The sequence below is a fragment of the Crocodylus porosus genome, unplaced genomic scaffold (assembly GCF_001723895.1).
Source record: "Crocodylus porosus isolate Cpor-Errol unplaced genomic scaffold, CroPor_comp1, whole genome shotgun sequence".
Taxonomy (NCBI): domain Eukaryota; kingdom Metazoa; phylum Chordata; order Crocodylia; family Crocodylidae; genus Crocodylus; species Crocodylus porosus.
Window position 1 is genome coordinate 34,678,773 of NW_017728949.1, and position 18,145 is coordinate 34,696,917.

At 39.6% G+C, this 18,145-nt stretch overlaps 1 protein-coding gene across 1 annotated transcript; it reads right to left on the reverse strand.

The window, feature by feature from the left end:
* Positions 1-2,940: 2,940 nt before the first annotated feature.
* On the reverse strand, positions 2,941-13,578 carry DUSP19 (dual specificity phosphatase 19). Its single transcript, XM_019554310.1, has 5 exons — positions 13,155-13,578; positions 12,655-12,701; positions 11,109-11,261; positions 3,958-6,116; positions 2,941-3,194 (listed from the first exon to the last, which is right to left on the reverse strand). The coding sequence occupies exons 1-4, from the start codon at positions 13,378-13,380 to the stop codon at positions 5,895-5,897; spliced, it is 648 nt and encodes a 215-aa protein (XP_019409855.1). The 5' UTR covers positions 13,381-13,578; the 3' UTR covers positions 2,941-3,194; positions 3,958-5,894.
* Between the last annotated feature and the right edge of the window lie 4,567 nt (positions 13,579-18,145).

Here is an 18,145-nt window from a genome sequence, read left to right on the forward strand (position 1 = left end):
AGCCCTTGCTGGAGGGTGGGGCAGACGTACTGGAGCCCCTCCAGTGTGTTGTAATTCCAACATGTCAGAGCAGCCTCGCTGCACTGTATAGATGCCCTGAGAGGGCACTTAGCACATGCTACTGAGCTTCAACATGTGGACCCTCAAGTATTAAGTGCACTTAGTATGCTCTAAGTGTGACAGGTAACTTCACCCTAAGCCTTTGTATGTGGTATCACGTGTTTACTTGGAACAGTTAGAAATTCTTGGATTGTAGTGACCTATTAAAGATAGTGCCTGTTAAATAATCTGACCTGAAAGAGAATAACCTGGCAACTGCATGAGAGCACTTACCACATGCTAAACTGCTTGAGTGTGTGTCTACTTACATTTTAAGTGCACTTAGTAGGTTGAACATGTGACACCAACCTTCTCAGATGCTTGACTGAATGGAAAAAACTCAGTAGCGGCATGGATCGCATTTTTTATATCATGTTAGGTAATAGGTTTCCCTTGCTTTATGCGGGTTCTGTATGTGAGAATTCGCTCTTATGCGACAACCTTTTTTATACCAAAAAATCATTATATGTGAGGTGAATTCACTCTTATGTGATCAGTGTGGTGGAATCCCACAGGCAGCTGCTTTGTTTTTTGGTGCACATCACTCCCACAATGCACTGCACAGTCTCCTGTGTGTATCTGCGCTCCTCGCTTGTTGCCTGCGATGTGTTTCTGTAGTTGCCGTTCCCATTATGATAGTGCCCTGTGCTTGTGTGTACTGTCTACTGCTGGTTAGTACCAAAATTGTCATGTAAGTGGTAGAAATATGTCTGGGGGTCAGTACAGTCAAGGTCTTTACATTGTAAAGATGGTTTCCCTTATGCAAATTCAAGTTATGTGCCGTTTTCCAGGAACACATGTACAGCATAAAGGAAGGGAAACCTGTAGTGGGATGTGTGTTAGAACACATCAGCAGAGCTTTCTTCACATTTTTAAATTTCAAATACGTAAAAGATAAGTTCATGCACTTCGTTAATCTATGGAGTTTGCCAACTGGACCATGGCAAAGGTTTGTTTCTTTGAGCAGTTACTAAGCCTGGAAGAAACATTATGGCACTATGTTGGCAAGGTAACATTCCTGCTGACAAGAACCAGAAATATGAAATGAGAAAATTCACTCACCAAAGAGAAGCATAAAGGAGAGGTATTTCTGAAGTTGACCTTACAGATCTAGAATGGAAAGTTTCAGTGACTGTCTTCTATATGGAAAAGGGAAAGTGATGACAAGCAGCATCAAATAGGGGATGGTAGGAAGCTATAGACATGAAGGCATGCATATTTATCTCAGAAAGGTGTATTTGCTGGATTTATGATTTTATGTTAATGCAAATTTGAAAATAAGACATTGTTTTGGTAAATTATGTTGTATATTTTTGCTTATCAAACTTTTGAAGCAAATTAAAATTTCAGTCAGAACTCTGAATGCTAGAAATGCTTTTTATGTGCTTTACATAACCAAATAATCGGCCAGATGTCTCCTTTGTACTCTGGAGCTGTCATTTGTTCCATGTTTACCTCATTTTTCTAGTCTATGAAGCAATGGTCTGGTCAGCCATAATTACATTTGTACAGGTGTTGTTAGTTCATTTGATTTACTTCTTACTTCATTAAGCTGAGATACATTTCTTGAGAGAGATCTATCATTCTCTTCCCTCATTCAAAGAAGAAAAATTATTTGTGACTCCTTCTGGACTCATTGAGCCAGATGAGTAGCTGGCATAAAATGTCATTGCTACAGTGATTTCAGCTGAGTTATGATTTACACATATTGGCAGTCTGATTTATTAACTTTGGAACAGAATTTTGGCTGAAGTTTCTAACTTTCCAAACATAAATCTCGAACTCTAATAGCCAATATATATTTTCATGTGCATTACAGAATTTGAGCTGACTTTTCTGCAAACTCACGTGGTGGTGCATACAAGAGGCTTGACATGCTATATTTGAGCAGCTGCTGCAAAGAGAATTGTCAAAATATATCAAATGTAAATTGTGTGTCATTATCCCCTAACTCATCCAGAATGTCACAGCAGGTAAAGAATAATTTATAGCATATTATGATAGTGCTAGCTTTGTTCAGCATTTGAGTTTCAAAATGATAGGTTCATTAGCAAGGGGTAAAATGTTCCACTTCATTCAAATAGATACAACCACTCGTGGGGCACACTTCAATTCTAAGGGGCACAACAAAATATTTTACCCTAACTGTATACTGGTATATTTGCATCTGCTATACTCATAGTGTTTATTTAGGTTGATTGCCATTTTCCTTGGGTGACTGCAACTAGAGATTGGCTCAAGTAAAAAATTATAATAACCAACTCCAGATTCTGGACCCCAAATTTTGGTTCAGGCTTGTCTTCAACTGTAACCTTCCTTAACTTGTAGTTTTTCTCACTTGTACAGATGTTTTCTAATTTTTAAAACAAGTACTACTAGTATTGATAGCTGCACAAAAGAATCGAGGCATGAACGGGTAATAGGTACAAAAGCAGCAAGGTTACACATGAAGACTGAAGAAAGTCCCTGAAGTTGATGGGCATTCTTTGAAAATTTCCACAGGACCAAGATGAAAGCAATTTTCACCACATACTCCCTGAAAGAAAAAAGTAATTCTGCAGCCAGACGTCCAGCCTGTCAGCTACAGTGGCACTATAGTGACTTACAGGTTGTGGACGTGCATAGAACTGGAAAAAGTGGGATTTGTTAAAATCTCTTATTGAACCAACTATATTTTAATAGTTTGATATAGTTAGTCCAATGAAAAGATATCTACCAAAATATATAATTAGTCCAATAAATGATATAACCAAACAAATCCTGTTTCTTGGATAGTCTGTAGATCACCATTGCTGCAATAACACTACAATGTAACTGCATAAAAACAGTACTCAGTATAAATGCTTTAAAATTTACATTATAATTATATAGAACTAGCAATTATACAGTAAAAGCAAATCCTCTATTGGTCACCCACCCTTTGAAACTAAACGTTCTATTGCAGTGATACTAAAAAACAAACAGACGAAAAACTTTTCACCTGGAACTTCCATAAGACTGCAGGAGAGTATTCAAATAACACACAACACTTGAACCACTCTTGTACAGCAGGGTGGAGTTTTCTTCCCCAGCTGAAATCAGTCAGTATATTCACCCTGGAAGGAAATTTTAATTCAGGGAAGCTACAAAAAATAGGAATAATTTGTTTTTTATGAAAATGCCATGTAAGCTTCAGCAGTTCCCAAACTCTGACACACTGCACACCACCAATTTAAAACAATACAACCTTAAGTACCACCAGCAAATTTTTGTCCTGTAAAGTAATTATAATCTGTTAACGCATACCACTGACAGGTTATAGGCATGGCACTTGTGGTACATGTACCACAGATTGGGAACTGCTGCTTTAGGCCATTTCAAAAGATTTCCTGGGCATGTCTACACGTTCATTAATGTGCAATAATTATAGCATATTATGTTTAAAACCTGTAATAAGAGGTACTAACTTACTGTACTGTAATCAGTGCTATTGCACATTAGCATTGACGAACACTTTTTTTTAGTGACATTAATGCACAGTAAACTAAATCTACTGCATATTAGCATGGATTTTACAGTAGAATTAGTCTTCTGTGCATTGTCTCATGTAGACACGCCCCCTAAGATACAAGCCCCTGAAAACAGCATTTTAAAAAATTACCTGGTTCCTCTAACTTATTTTGCATGGACCTGTAGCTCAAATTATAATCCGTATTCATCCTCTAACTAATTTCTGCTGCTTAGTTTATCTCAGCTACCTAGCACACTGCTTCCATTGCCGAATTGAAGAATTTACTAAAGATGAAGTTTACAATGGTAGTTCAGCACTATTAAACTGATATGCAAAAAAAAAAAAAAAAAAAAAAGAATGGAGTGTACCTCAGCAACAAGACCAGGACTGTTGAGGCCAACAATCTAGTGTTAGCAACTGGTTGGATCAAAAATAATATGCTGTAATCATTGGTCCAGGTACTGAGAGTTTAAAATCTATGGTAGTCTTCAGGTGGTGTGCATGTTCTTTGCATTCAATAGGGGCTCTTTCTAGAAGTCTTTCCCTGAGGAAAAAAGTTTCTTGCTTAGGTGCATTACTTTAAAACGTTTGAAAATTACAGTTTTATTTCAGAAATATTGTGAAGGTAATAAGCCTTGATCAAATACAGGGAAGAAATAGTAATTTGGTAAGCAGTTAGACAAAGGTAATTATGTTTCTGGAAGAATAGCTGTGTTTGTACCCCAGGAAAATGAGTCATTGGGTCAGGGGGTGATTAATACACTCCCAACACCTGACCCCCAGCATAAGCTACTTTATATTATTTTCTGTTATAGTTTGTCATGAAAATTTACAGAATAAGGATTGGAGTAACGAAGGAAAATCCAGGGGGGTTCTGGTGGAATGCTAAATGTGAGTGTTGGGATGACTAAGAAAAGAGAGAGGATTAGAGTGCAAAGAAGTGAGAAAAATAGGTGGGGAGGGAAGATTGGAAAGAAGGGATTAACATCATTGAGATAAGTGGAGATGAGTAATAGCAGTTGGTATTAAGAGGACAGAAAAAGGATTGGGAAAGCTCAGACTGAAGGGAATTAAGATGAGGGATAATAGTCTTGAGAATAAAGCCCAGGGTGGTTGGCAGAATAAATGGGAACTGGGGTTAGGAAAAGGAGGTGATGCCTCCCATTTATTTCCCAGTTTATAGATGTAAGTTTTAGTTACGTTAACTGATTTTGATTTTCAGAAGATCAAGTTTAATTCACATGTTCTGCAAGGGCATAAGATCATTGGACAGCTTTAACTCTATGGTAATAAAGTTTCTGAACACTTAGTATTAACATCAATCTACAAGGAACTAGACTGAATACATTAACTCATCTTAGGAATTACTGCAGTTCAAGTTAATGGTGCCCAAAGGAGAGCATACTCTATAAATTCTTATAAGCAAGCCTCTCAGTAGTCCTTCATTTTACCACATGTTCATACCTGTCCTACAGTCTTGTATCATTTTTATAGTACATCTGTGTGTGAAAAACATTCTATAATAAAACCTGATCCAGACAATACTTTTTATTCTAAATAAAACAATCTTCTCTTTGATATCTTCGCATTTTCCCCTCCTTAAATATCTCACTTTGAGGTTGGTTACCTGTCATTTCAAAGTGTAATATCACTCTACTTAAAGTCACCCCATAATAGGACAGTGTAGAAAAAAGTTTCAATAGGGCATTAAAACATTTTACATCTTCTTCATCAAAAGGCCATCTGGTTTAATTCTTAAAAAATATTTAGTGGCTGCCTAGCCATAGGATTCCTTTAAAAACCTGCCTTTGTATGTTCGATTTAAGACCAAACAGTGAGGCACTTTATTATAAGAATAGTTTATTATCTAGGTTTTACAGCCAACTAGAATGGATAAAGATTGGACTCAGTATTAAAGTAAATGCAGTAACTTTATTACCTGAGCCAGCATTTTATTTCCCTTTTCTATTGCTTGTATCCTCAGACAGTTCAATGAAAACCTGACATTCTCTTCTGCCTGATATTTCAAACAAGCTAGAACTTGATCTTTTATCACCACTCTAGGGGAAAAACATGTCCTTGGGCCAATTCATCGCTGAAGTCAATGGAATAAAATTTGGCCTCTTACCTGCTTGAAGTCTGGACCAAGTAACATAACATATTTAGATAAAAAAGCAAAGAATTAAATATGTAGAAATATATTTAAAATATACATGTGAGAGGAGTCTGAGAAATGACAGTATAAAGTACATCGACACATCTGTTACAGTACAAGCACACAGACTGTTTAGTTTCTGTCTTTTTATCATTCATGATCATTTATGCTTGCATTTGCCTTTTTATTGTACTCTTGGTACTTGTGAAGCTGCTCCATGAAGCCAGGATTTGGACAAATGGCAGGCCTTGCATTTTTCACCAAAGTAAAGGCTCTGGTAAAACCAAGTCCTTCTGAATTCATTAGAAAACCAATGACAATTGCTGCAGCACGAGAGACTCCTGCATTACAGTGAACCAGCACCACTCCATCCTTCAAATGAAAAATGAAATACGTCAGTGATGTAAGATGCTCTGTTATTGTCTGTTACATGCACGGTAATATATTTCATCTACAGTTTTTCTCCTATTTAGATTTACTAAAATCACTTCATCAAGCTCTAAGAAATTTCATAAATATCAATAATTATGAACAAAAATAAGGAGTTCTAAATTAATAGCATAAATGACCAAAACTGCTTTGCAATGGCTAAGGAATAAAATAAATAGCCTATTTTGTAGTTGGGATCCTACTACCTATAGGAGGTGTTGCACACCTATATCAGTAGAACTACTAATGCCTCACAACTGGCTGCCCTAGTTCATTTAATTATTCCTCTATATCTTCTATTATAAATGCCTTTTGAAAATTGGCAAATACAAGGTCTGCCAGATGAAGGGTGAATGGTAAAAGCCTCACACTTGAAACATGCAGGGAAAGTCAAAATCATGGATTACTGCTAGCGCCTGGTGCCATTTTCAGTCTTTTTGCAGTGAGTCGTTCCCCCCCCCCCGTGACTGCCTCACATGCCCCTCACCACTAAATGGCTGAAGGGCTGCCCTTCAGGTGACCCCATACCTCGCTGCTGATTGGCAGCCCTCTCTGCCAATCAGTGAAAGAGGGAATGGCCACTAATGTGATGCCACTGCCCTTTCACCAGGGATAAACTATGAAAATTATTCCTATTCATTTTTGTATTCAACAGGAATATAGAATAAAAATGCAAGACAGCCACAATCTTAGTGAGTTTTATAAGAACACAGTCCTATGGCCCTAAAAGTCCAGTGGTCTTCTAGTCCAGTTCAACTTCCATCCAAGAATAAGCTGTGTAGAGAAGAGAGAACTCTAAATTTCAATGCCAAGTTTCCTTCAAATACTTCTGCAAAGGTGTAGTTTATTCCTACTAAGAAAAGCACATGCATTCCTTGGGGCCAAGGAGGCAGGCTTTCTGAGAGAAAGGACTGGAATAGAAGAATAGGGTCCTCTGCAGGTTTCAATGTCTTTACGGGGAGAAGAACCCACCACCCTTGATGCAACTGTAAGAAGAGATCTTCACAAGGCAACCATGGCTAAAAGTTTCTCCCCAAAAAACCTACAGGATGGGTGCATTTACACAAGATGCTGTACTGCGAAGTAGCATGGTTTACTGCATAATAAGTATGTACATATGCTTACTGCTCAGTAAACCTCACTAATTGCAAGTACATTTGCTACCTGCAAATGCAAATAGCAAATTTACTTGCTATTACTAACTGTTCAGTAGCACTCATGTAGACACCTGACTGCAAGCAAATCTACTCCTGGTCAGCCAGCCACTAGGGGGTGGGAGAACACTCCCTGCCCCTCGGAACTGCCTGCTGCCAGGGTGGGCTCTGCCAGCAGAGGAACTATGTCCCCTTGCCCCAGCAACAGGAAGTTTATCTCCCAGTCCCCGCTTCACCATTGTGATCTGGGAGCAGGTGATAGGCTGGGAGATCCTTATAATGATCATGGAACTGAGTGAGAAACAGGCTCCCTAGCCCCCACTAGCAGGGAGCCCCCAGCATTGTCTCCATGGTTCAGGGGTCAACACTGGCAGATCCTTATCTCCCAATGTCAGCTCCACAGTCCTGAGGCCAGCACTGGGAAAGTCTTATCTCCCAGTGCCAGCTCCGTGGTCACAGGGCTGGTGCTCGGAGATCCTTATAATGATCATGGAGCTAAGTGAGGGACAAGATCCCCAGCCCCTACCAACACGGAGCTCCTATCCCTGGCTCCAAGGTTGCAGGGATGGTGCTGGCAGATCCTTATCTCCTAGCACCATCTTACAGTCACAGGGCTGGTGCTGGCAGATCCTCATAAGGGGATTTGTTGCCTTTTCAAATGCCTTTTCAGCTGGGATGTTGCCTTTTCAGTGTTCTAGAAGTATAATAGATATAAAGTAAATATTTCACTTGCAGATCACCTGGGATGGATACTGCACCTAATGTGCTTTAGAAAGGTCTCCTCAGTGTTAATCATCCTTATAAGGATTTTCCAGCACTGGCCTCACCGTCACAGATCTGGGCCTGGGAGATAAGGATCTCCCAATGCCAGCCCTGCAACTGCAGAGCTGGTGCTGGGAGCTCCCTGCTGGCAGAGGCTGGGGAGCCTGTTCCCCACCCAGCTCCACAATCATGGAGCTGAGCAGGGAATAGGCTCTCCAGCCCCTGCCCTGCAATCACGGAGTTAGGGCTGGGAACTTGGTCAGGGACAGGTCACAGTCCCATGCTCCAACTGAGAGATTGAAGCATGGGGCTTAGAAAGGGCTGCAGCAGTGGGGCAGGTCTCAGCCCCCTGCCCCAATTTGCTGCTGGGGCAGCTAGTAACAAGCCCCCAGCTGGGCAGGGAATCCAAGTCCCCTGCCCCAACTCTTTCCAAGTCCCCTGCCTCAATCAGGGAGCTGAGGTTGGAGCTCCTTGCTGCCAAGTTAGTGGGACATTGCTTCTTGCCCCCAGGGGGCTGCCTGCAGCTCCCTGCCAGCCCCTGGACTAGCACCCAGAGGGAGCCTAGAGCTCCCCTTGACGGCAGCAGGGGCCCATTGCAGGGCCTCAGGAAGTGACAGCAGTTTGCTGCCATTAGCAGCAAATCTGCTCCCACTTCCTTACACATGTCGACGCCTGCCCAGGAACATTTACTCGCGAGTAAATTGCTCCCAGATTTAATGCATGTGTAGACACTCCTGATGTCACTGAACAGGGATACTGCCTTTTCAATGTTCTGGAAGTATTATATAATAGATGTCAAGTAAATGCTTCACTTGCAGATTACCTAGGATAGACACTGAACCTAACATGCTTTTAAAAGTTTTCCTCATTTAATTTGGTCCATAGATCAGAGATTGACAGCATTTTCTCAGCAGCAATGTTTTCTCAGATCTGAAGCAGACCGCCACTAGGATGCAGTCACCATCCCTTTTCTCTATCACCCAGCTACAGCTCCATATGGGCAAAGCTACATACCCACATCCCAGCTCTGAGATGGATCCAGTGGCACTGTAGGTTGTTCCCTTCTACTCTAGGAGGCAGCTGAGCTCTTCTGAAAATCTGGCCCCAGATGACGATGCTGTAGTATTTGAATAATCTGATCTCATTTAAGCGTTTACATGGAGGCAACCACAGTCCAGTGTTTTTTAGGGTGGGTTACTAGATCTTTTATTAGTAATTATCAATTAGTATATGTCTTTTTTATTTTATTCACTAACTCAGGAAGTCTCAAAGTTCTCTGCTGTGTAAATACGTGGTGCTCAACCTCTGGCCTGCAGCCTGAATTTTGGCACATTTATTGATTCCAGAGTTATGGTGATAAATGCTGCCACCACGAAATCTCCAGGCCCATGGAGAACCCTGTGGGCCAGATGATACGGCCCCATATGCCAACTCACAGTCGCTCTGCAGCTGACTCTGGTGCCTGGAAATCATGTTCTGCACACCAGGCTGCACCCCCAGAACAACCCCATTCATCAACTCCATGCTGGATCCAGCCTGCAGACTGGTCCCACACCACTTACCCAGCCTGCGGGGCTGAGGAGGTTGAGCATCACTGGTATAAAACATAATTGCTCATCAACTGCTGTGTCTCAATTCTGACTGTGTAAACCCCGTCTCCTTTCCCAGGTAATAAAACAGCATCTCTTTGATAGTTACATAGAAAAGTAATAATAGCTTTTAATATATTTGGTGATGAAAACATGATGTCAGAAACATGTAACCAGCCCACTTGCTGCAGACTGCTAGCACAGCATGTATGATCCTTTGGCTTTCTATCATTTGTGTTATCAACATATTAAGATAGCCATTGAAAGTCTTTATAAAAGCACCTCTATTTATAGGGAAGTAACCGGAACATTACATTTCTGAAGCAGAGCAGTGACTCTAAGCTATTAAGGCTGTCAAATCTCATTTAGAAATGAAATGGAAACCGTAACTAGAAACCTGAAAGAGGTCATTAAGTGAGAACACGTTTCAGGTAACTTGTAAATGATATGCTATAAGGAAAGAACATAATGTAACACGAAGGACGATGGAGCAGGGTTACCTTCTTTCATCCTAAACTATGTAAATAACAAACATGGTAGATCTGGTAGGTTTGACTGACAATATACATTCTTTTCCTGGACCAAAGGAACCTCCTGGGTCACCAGATCTTACCTCCGTCATTGTAAGCAATAACATAATATACAACTATTTGTAGATTTATCAGTCTGATCATCACTTCCCCTTTTTCTGCAGAAATATACCAGTTGGAGGCATATGCAGAGAGCAGAACTGATAATTGCCATGCATCTTCAAGAATTTTGTCCATTTCCTACCTTTGCTGTTCTTTTCCAGGATTTTTAGTGTGCAGTTAGGTTTGATTCAACAAACACTTAAGCTTAAATCCATCTTTCTATTTAGCAAGTATTCATAGGTTAATATGTTAGACCTTGAGGAGATGGCTAAACACAAGAACAGCAGGATGAAGCATCCCATTCAAAATCCCTTTCATCTCCAGGAGTAGTGGTTAATTCCCTGCTTCTTCCTTGGTAGAACAAAACCTTGTCTCCCTGATGGATGGATTCTAGAAACTATAGAAGGTAAAGCTCATATAGGTTTCAATTTCCCATTACAGGTTTCTCTTCAGGAACTTGTTATCTGGATCTGTTGAACTTTGTTTATAAAAAAGATACCCTCTGTTTGAGATCTAATACATACTACGCTAAAAAAGATTACAGCAGAGAGAAATTATATTAAGTCATTCTCAAAAAATCATAATATATGAGATTAGTGAACATGTACAAGTATGAAGAGAGAGTAAGGAATTATTTTTTTCAATATAAAGTTTGCCTGCAGGGGTAATGACTAAAAAACTGCAATGCCAAAAGTAATATTTGCATTATGAAATATGACAGAGTCATATTTTCTTTTATCAAAAGAAGCTGTCTTAAAATATTGCCAGAATAACTAGTAGCATGAATTATTGATATACCTGAATCCTAGCTTGCTCAATAAACTCAAAACACTCTGGAAAATAGGATGTGATGTCTGTCTCAGGAAGATCCAGTATGGAAATGCTTTTGTATACAAAGTCATCAAGGAAGGCATTTTCTACTCCATATGCCACATTTAGGACATGAGTAACCTAAGCCAAAAAAGATAGTTAATGAAGACAAACAAAATAAAGAACAAATCATTGCCCATTGGTAAATACCAACTGCAGCTTATATGATTACATGACTTAGTTTTATTTTAGATTATTACCTTTAATAAGACATGCCTATTTCTTTGCAAACTACTTATAGAAATTCCCTCACTCATCACTGCAATGTATCTACTTCTGATGTGGAAGCACATCTTGTTTAATGATGTGGAGGCAAGCAGACAACAACTAATAAAAAAATACCAGAGATACTCTCTCCCACAGCTAAATTTGAACCCTTCCCCCAGAGCTGAAAGACTTCATGTTTCAAATGTAATGAAAGATTGGCAGGGTCTTTCACTCTCTGGACACACTAACAGACTGGCTGACACTTGACCCAACCTTTGCCTACTTATCACTGTTAGGCCATTGGTTCATCTTGGGAAAAGACCTGGCCAATGGCCTTCACCCTCACATTACACATCACATGATGCTTCTCTTTACAAATAAATGAGGGGGTATAGAGACAGAGGATCTGCTGCCCTCACCTTGCCATGCAGACAAGAGAATATTTTTGTAAGCGGTCGAGTAGAAGACATGGTGTAGGAAAAGAAATTTTGAGAGGACTAGAAAAAAAAGCAAACTGGGGGTTCCAAAAAACCTTAAAACCAGCCATATACTGAAGATTTCTTATCTAAAAGGTAGGACAAGCTCCCTTACTATGCTGGGCACTGGAGTACTAAATAAGAGTGCCCTTCTGAGTTACCAACATTGCAAACTAGAGCACACAGTACAGCAGGCACACACTAGGCAGAGATAGGACAACAATAGCTTTATGCCATCTTTGTGTTGTCCAATGGCTGGGAATGTTACAGTGCAGGGAGATACACCACTCCTATGTGCCAGGATACCCTGTCCTATGTCAAAGGAATGCCACTGGAGACCATTCCACCCTCCCTACAACACCAAAAAAAATGTAAAGGGAGCACCATGGGAGCTGGAGGTGAGACCATCCTTTTTAACTGGACTGTTCCCTGTTTCCAGATCTGACACTGCTCAATAATTGAGATTTGATGGAACACAACTTAAAGTGAAGCAAATCTGTTCCATCATGAAACAACAAACTTTTAACAGCTTGCACAATTAATCTCGTGATGCAGACACTCCAGCTTCTTATGAAAGATACCCATAATAATCCCTTAGATACCCATAATAACACCAAGTATAGATAAGATGGAAGCTTCTGGTACTACCTCACTAAATGTTACATAAAATCTTATTTTAAAAAATAGAAGGGGCAAAGTTTTAAAACCAACATTCTCATGATTAAAAGGCATTTTCCACTAGCATTTTCCACTATGAGGCAGTTTACTGCCATTGCTATGCAGTTTTTTACCCCATATCTCTTCATCGTCTCCAGATCATGAGCAGCATCTTGTGATCCTGTAAGAAGAGAGGCCTTATTATCATATCATTTGCATATCATTGTTCAAAAAGGCAAGACAAAGAAGCCACCTACTTGGTTTTAAGAGAAGTTAGTACTTTCTTTTTCCTTGGGATAAGGGGACTCATTTTAATTTGTTTCATATTATAATAACAACAACTCTTTAGCCAAGCTTACCAAATACAACTTTCCATTTGCTTATGTGGATAAAACAAGTAAAAAAAAAAACAAGGGGGAGAATACAAGAAGCATAATTTTAACTTCAATATAAACAGTAATGACCAGTGCCCTAGAGAGTGATCATGAATGATGCTGAGCAGCTCCCAGAAAAGGCACTGAATCCTCAACTCCTATAGATTTGCTGGCAGCTAAGCATACCTCCTGTGGTGCTCAGTACCTTCAGGATCAGGCATTTAACATGAACTTGGATTTAGGTTCAGATATACACTCACCAAGCAGCAACCAGGGCTTAATTACACCAACTTGCAGGTCCAAGCTGAAATCTTGCACGTAACCACAGCCATCCCCATCACTTGGGTCTGCTTCCTCCACCACCTGCATTCTGGCATCTTTCCAGGTCTCTATAATTCTCTTTCCACTCAAAGTTGTTACCCTGGTGCATTGTTTCCTCAGATTTGTCCTGGAAAAACTTCTGATTTCCTGGGTAAGTGAGTGCATGACATGAGCAGGAGCCTTTCAGCTTGCAACTAATGCAGGCAAAGTAATAGCCTGTTAGCTTCTCAGTGACGCTAATCTCTTCTCTGGCTTATTGCACAGTCTGCACTGTACACACAGACTCTTTGCTCCTTGGAATTTGCAAACAGCACCAGACAGAAAAGAAAGCTACCATATCAAGCCTCATTTTTCTAAGGCTGTTTTTCATTGGTCATACAGAACTGTTCTCTGATTGGCTTAAAATCTCTCCTTCCTGTCAGCTGGTTTTAAATCTGTAGTCCCCGAGGCACATAGGAGAAACAACTCTAAAAGGATTGTATCTTGATTTAAACACCCTTATTATTTTTTACACTCCAGCTGAATTTAATTTAATGTGTATAATGTCACTGTCAGTTACTCTAGAAGTAGTGTTACTTGTAAAAGCTTAAACTCTAAAATTGGAGTGCTCTCTTTACACTCTTCTAAGCTAAACTATTTCAAAATGAGGGGATTGAAAAACTTGGAAGTGAAACATTCTAAATTAACAAGCCTGGAGACTGAAATCTGCTACTTAAGGCAAATAATTGAGTTTTCTCTGAAAATATTTGCCAGATCTACTGTGTTCTTCAGTTCTTAATTATTGGGGTTTTGATTTTCCAATGAGAAACCCAGTATTGTTCATCAAATTGTTCTATGCTTGTGGAAGAACAGGGCAGACATCTCGAAGTGTCACTAGCTAGGGTGTGTGGAGCCAGCAGCTACAGCTGCATGGGATGGATCTGGGGTGATTATCTAGCTAAGCCACAAGCCAGGAGCCAGCTGTTTGAAGACAAGGGTCAGTCTGGAGCCATGAGCAAGCAGACAGCATGGCACAGAAAATCAGGAATGGGCCGTCAGAAGTCCAGAGCTAAATGGAGGGATACCAGCCTTGTTGCAAAAGGCCTGCTGCTTAAAAGTAGGCAGCCACACCCACCAGGCAAGTGGGGTCAGGTGGAGGTAGCTAAGCTATTGGCAATCACCTAATGCAGGTAACTGGGACCAGCTGGTGCCAATTTGCCCAGTCTGCTGCACTGGCCCCTGACATCCAGTTGCTAATATAGTACTGGAAAAAATCCATGATGCATGATGAAAAAGCATCTAAATGGAAAACTCAAGATTATGGAGATTGATTTTTATATCCCACTTTCCCCCACAGTCTTATTCAACCAGTTACACACATTTAAAGAGAATTAGATGAAGATGCCATTTGCTTACAACAGTAATAATGAGAAGAGAAAATGAGAATGGGACAGTAAGGATGTCCTCATGTCTAATCCCCCTATCCTTTCTACTCCACATGTGCTTCCAGGCCTTCTCTCTCAGGAGCATTACTGGGGGACTCCTCCTTCTGACAAAGCTGTGCACAAAATCCTGGACCATAAAGACCAAAGGCAAATATTCTATTGACTTCATTGAGGCCAGGGGACCATCCCAATCAATAAGCCCCAAATAGATTCAGTGAATAAGGACCTTATTCTGCAAGGAATGCTTATTCAGGAAGACCCTCTGAGGCTTATTCAGGAAGACCCTCTGGACACGCACCAAGAGCAGATCTGAAGTTCAACATTTCACTATCCTATGCACCCCAGAAAGTTTCACAGGGAAGATGACTGGGCTGGATTTGTTCCTTGGCCTCAGTTGCTGATACGAGGTGATATTAAAGAGACAAATCTTTGAACATATGTCTACAGGAAAGGCTTGAAAAACTATCAAACACTCTAGTTAGCTAGCACATGTATCATGACTAATTTTTTAGCTGCATATGTATAAAGCCTACTTGTGTAAGAGTCTGCAAAATTAGGTTGTAACTCTTTAACACATCATGTAGTCCATCAGAAACAAAGAAAAACAAAACATAAAATCCCAAGTAATAAGTATTTGATTGGATCAAGAATATGTCATACAGGCTTAACCTACAAGGAGTAGTCAGCATCATGAAGGCTTTGTTTTTTAAACATAATATCAGCAAATTCCTAGATTACTGACATATCATTGTCATAGCTGCCTCAACCACCAGGGGTCAGCAATATACATAACATTCTTGAATAGTTTTATCTTACTAAAAGCAATCCTTCCTGCGTCCTTCTCCTTGTGACAAAGTATTTAGCAGATTTTTGCAGATTAACTGAAATCTGACACAGCCATACCACAAGCACTTCTGCTATGGCCTTAAAATTGCAACCTCTGGGTTGTCAACCATGTACCTTCGCACCTGTACCACCCCAACCCCCAGGGAATGGAATACATGTGCTACACTGTATTTTTGTGCTCCGATGCCTGTACCACGAACACTAGATATATACAATGTCTTAAGATCTGAAAAGGGTATTTAATTGGGTTACGTAAGAGAAACCTTTTAAAAGTTACCCAAATGAAGAATAATATGTCTAATAAATTTACCAAATCTCTGTAAATGGTGATCTTGAGACAGATGAACTAATGACTAGTAAAACTCCTAAATTCAAAGTAAATCTCACTATTTTTCTTTGTTCACAAATATTAACTTCTGACTCCTCCAGAAATACACAATCTAAACATTTTAATGGTGTTTAACAGAGGAAGTAAAATATACCTTAAAGTATATTATTCCAACTTCCTATTTAAATTATTATAAAATAATTTAAACTGAATCTATTCAAAAATGTTCTCTTGACAACAATACTGAAGTCTTGATGATCATGTTGTCTTGTAGCTTCTTGATGCTGTATTGTGGCTTCTTTAGTCTTTTGCTGCTGTCAGCCTCTTCATCCCTTCTATATCAAGCATGCATAAGAGAAGAGTTCCAAGTCTGAACGTCAGTCAAAGAAATTTACACTCTTCCCCCTTTTTTGTCTTGATAAAAATGGTAGACAATTTCTTCAGAGATGCCTTGGCTAGATCCAACGATTATTCTTGGCCATCCTTCCATTGGCTCAGTGCCTTTCTGGCATTGTCTTAGAAGATTCTTCAGTATATGAAGAAATGGACAGAAATGATTCAGTGTTGTTTATTTTATTAAATGAATATTAAATGCTTAAGTGCAGAAAGATCTTTAAAGCCAGTGGCCAAGGCCTGAGGAGAGGTTTCCCTCTGTTCCAAGGCAAACCCCTGTCACTGAGGTACCCTGCTAACTTGCTTCCTTCTCTTATCCCCACATATGTTTTCTTCTTGGTTGCCCAGTGGGCCAGCTTCAATTGGAGGCATAGAGAGAGTACAATAGGTAATGCCAAACCCAGGGCTGTAGCGACATGTTATACTGGGGGAGCACACTGCTGGGGCGATGTAGCTGGTGATCATCTGTACACCCACATGATCACTATGTTGCTGTACTGTACTGTATAGTGACCTAGCACATCGCTAGATCACCATAGGAGAGCAGTCCTAGACCCTGAGTCTCCTTCTTCAAGTGCACTAAATAATGGACTAAAATCTAAAAGGCTTCTTATCCACTTTATAGACATAGACATAGACATTAGGGCTGGAAGGGACCTCAGAAGATCATCGAGTCCAGCCCCCTACCCGAAGGGCAGGAAGTCTGCTGGTGTCATAGGATATATATCCAGCTGTGTGATCCTATTCTGGCCATAGGTAGAATCAGAATCCAAACTCCAATGAAGTGCCAAAAATTGTACTTCTCTAACTATGTAAGAGCCAGTTAGATGCTTAAAGGTGAAAAAGGATTTGGCTCTAAATATTTTCATTGATATTACAAGACATTTGCAAAATATCATCCCCAAAATCTTGTATCATCTTAAACATTTAAAAATAAAGAGTTTCACCTTTAAGTGGAAACATGAAGTTAGACATAATAAAAACAGCTATATGTGTTCCCATTTGTACATGCTCTCCTTGAACTTAAATGAATGAAGACTTTAGAGTGCTTATTAATAAGCGTCAACAAAAATGTTTCTAGAAACTTTTGTGTATATTTAAAAGTAGGGTTTATGAAGAGAAGAGGAAGAATGGAGTGGTGACAGAAGGCCCCTATCTCATTTTTGGTGTCTTTTTATAGTAATTTCTCTTCCAGATCCTAAACAGGAATATCTTTTTATCCCATAACAAAGGATATGGATGAAGTCTTTTTTTGGGAGCAGATTCACTTCTTTTTACTGCTTATTAGAGTTGACAGTAACTTTACTCACAAGCACAATTAAAGACATCTATTAAAAACATTTAAATAAATATGTAAACAACACACACTAATATTCTGAGTTCTATCTAGCTTTACATTAAGAAAGCTGGGTAAAGACGTACATTACTAATAAGAAGAAAGTAAGCATTTCCTGGAATGAGTTTAAACATCTCATTGACTTAAAAAAACCCAACAAAAACATAAGCATATGAGCCTCTTAATCTTCAAGAAAATAATTGTAAATATAGTCTAAAATTCTGTTTCCTAAAGGCAAAGATGGGTTGGAAATAATACATTATTATATTTCTTGCATTTTTCATTTTTGCAACAACTTTGTAAAATTAATTAATTTATTATTGCAGAAGGAAATATGTTTTAAAAACTTGGCAGAATCTTGATCTCTTGACTAAGCCACAAAATTTATAAAGGTCATTTGTGAGCTGGCATAAAGAAAAAGCACTCAGCAATTAATGTTGACAGTTTTGTATAATATACTCTATTCACATAGTCTTGGGACTGAAAAAGGTTGTATGCTTACCCAAGCAGGCACTTCATAGATTTCATAGATTTCATAGACATTAGGGCTGGAAGGGACCTCGGGAGATCATCGAGTCCAGCCCCCTGCCCAAAGGGCAGGAA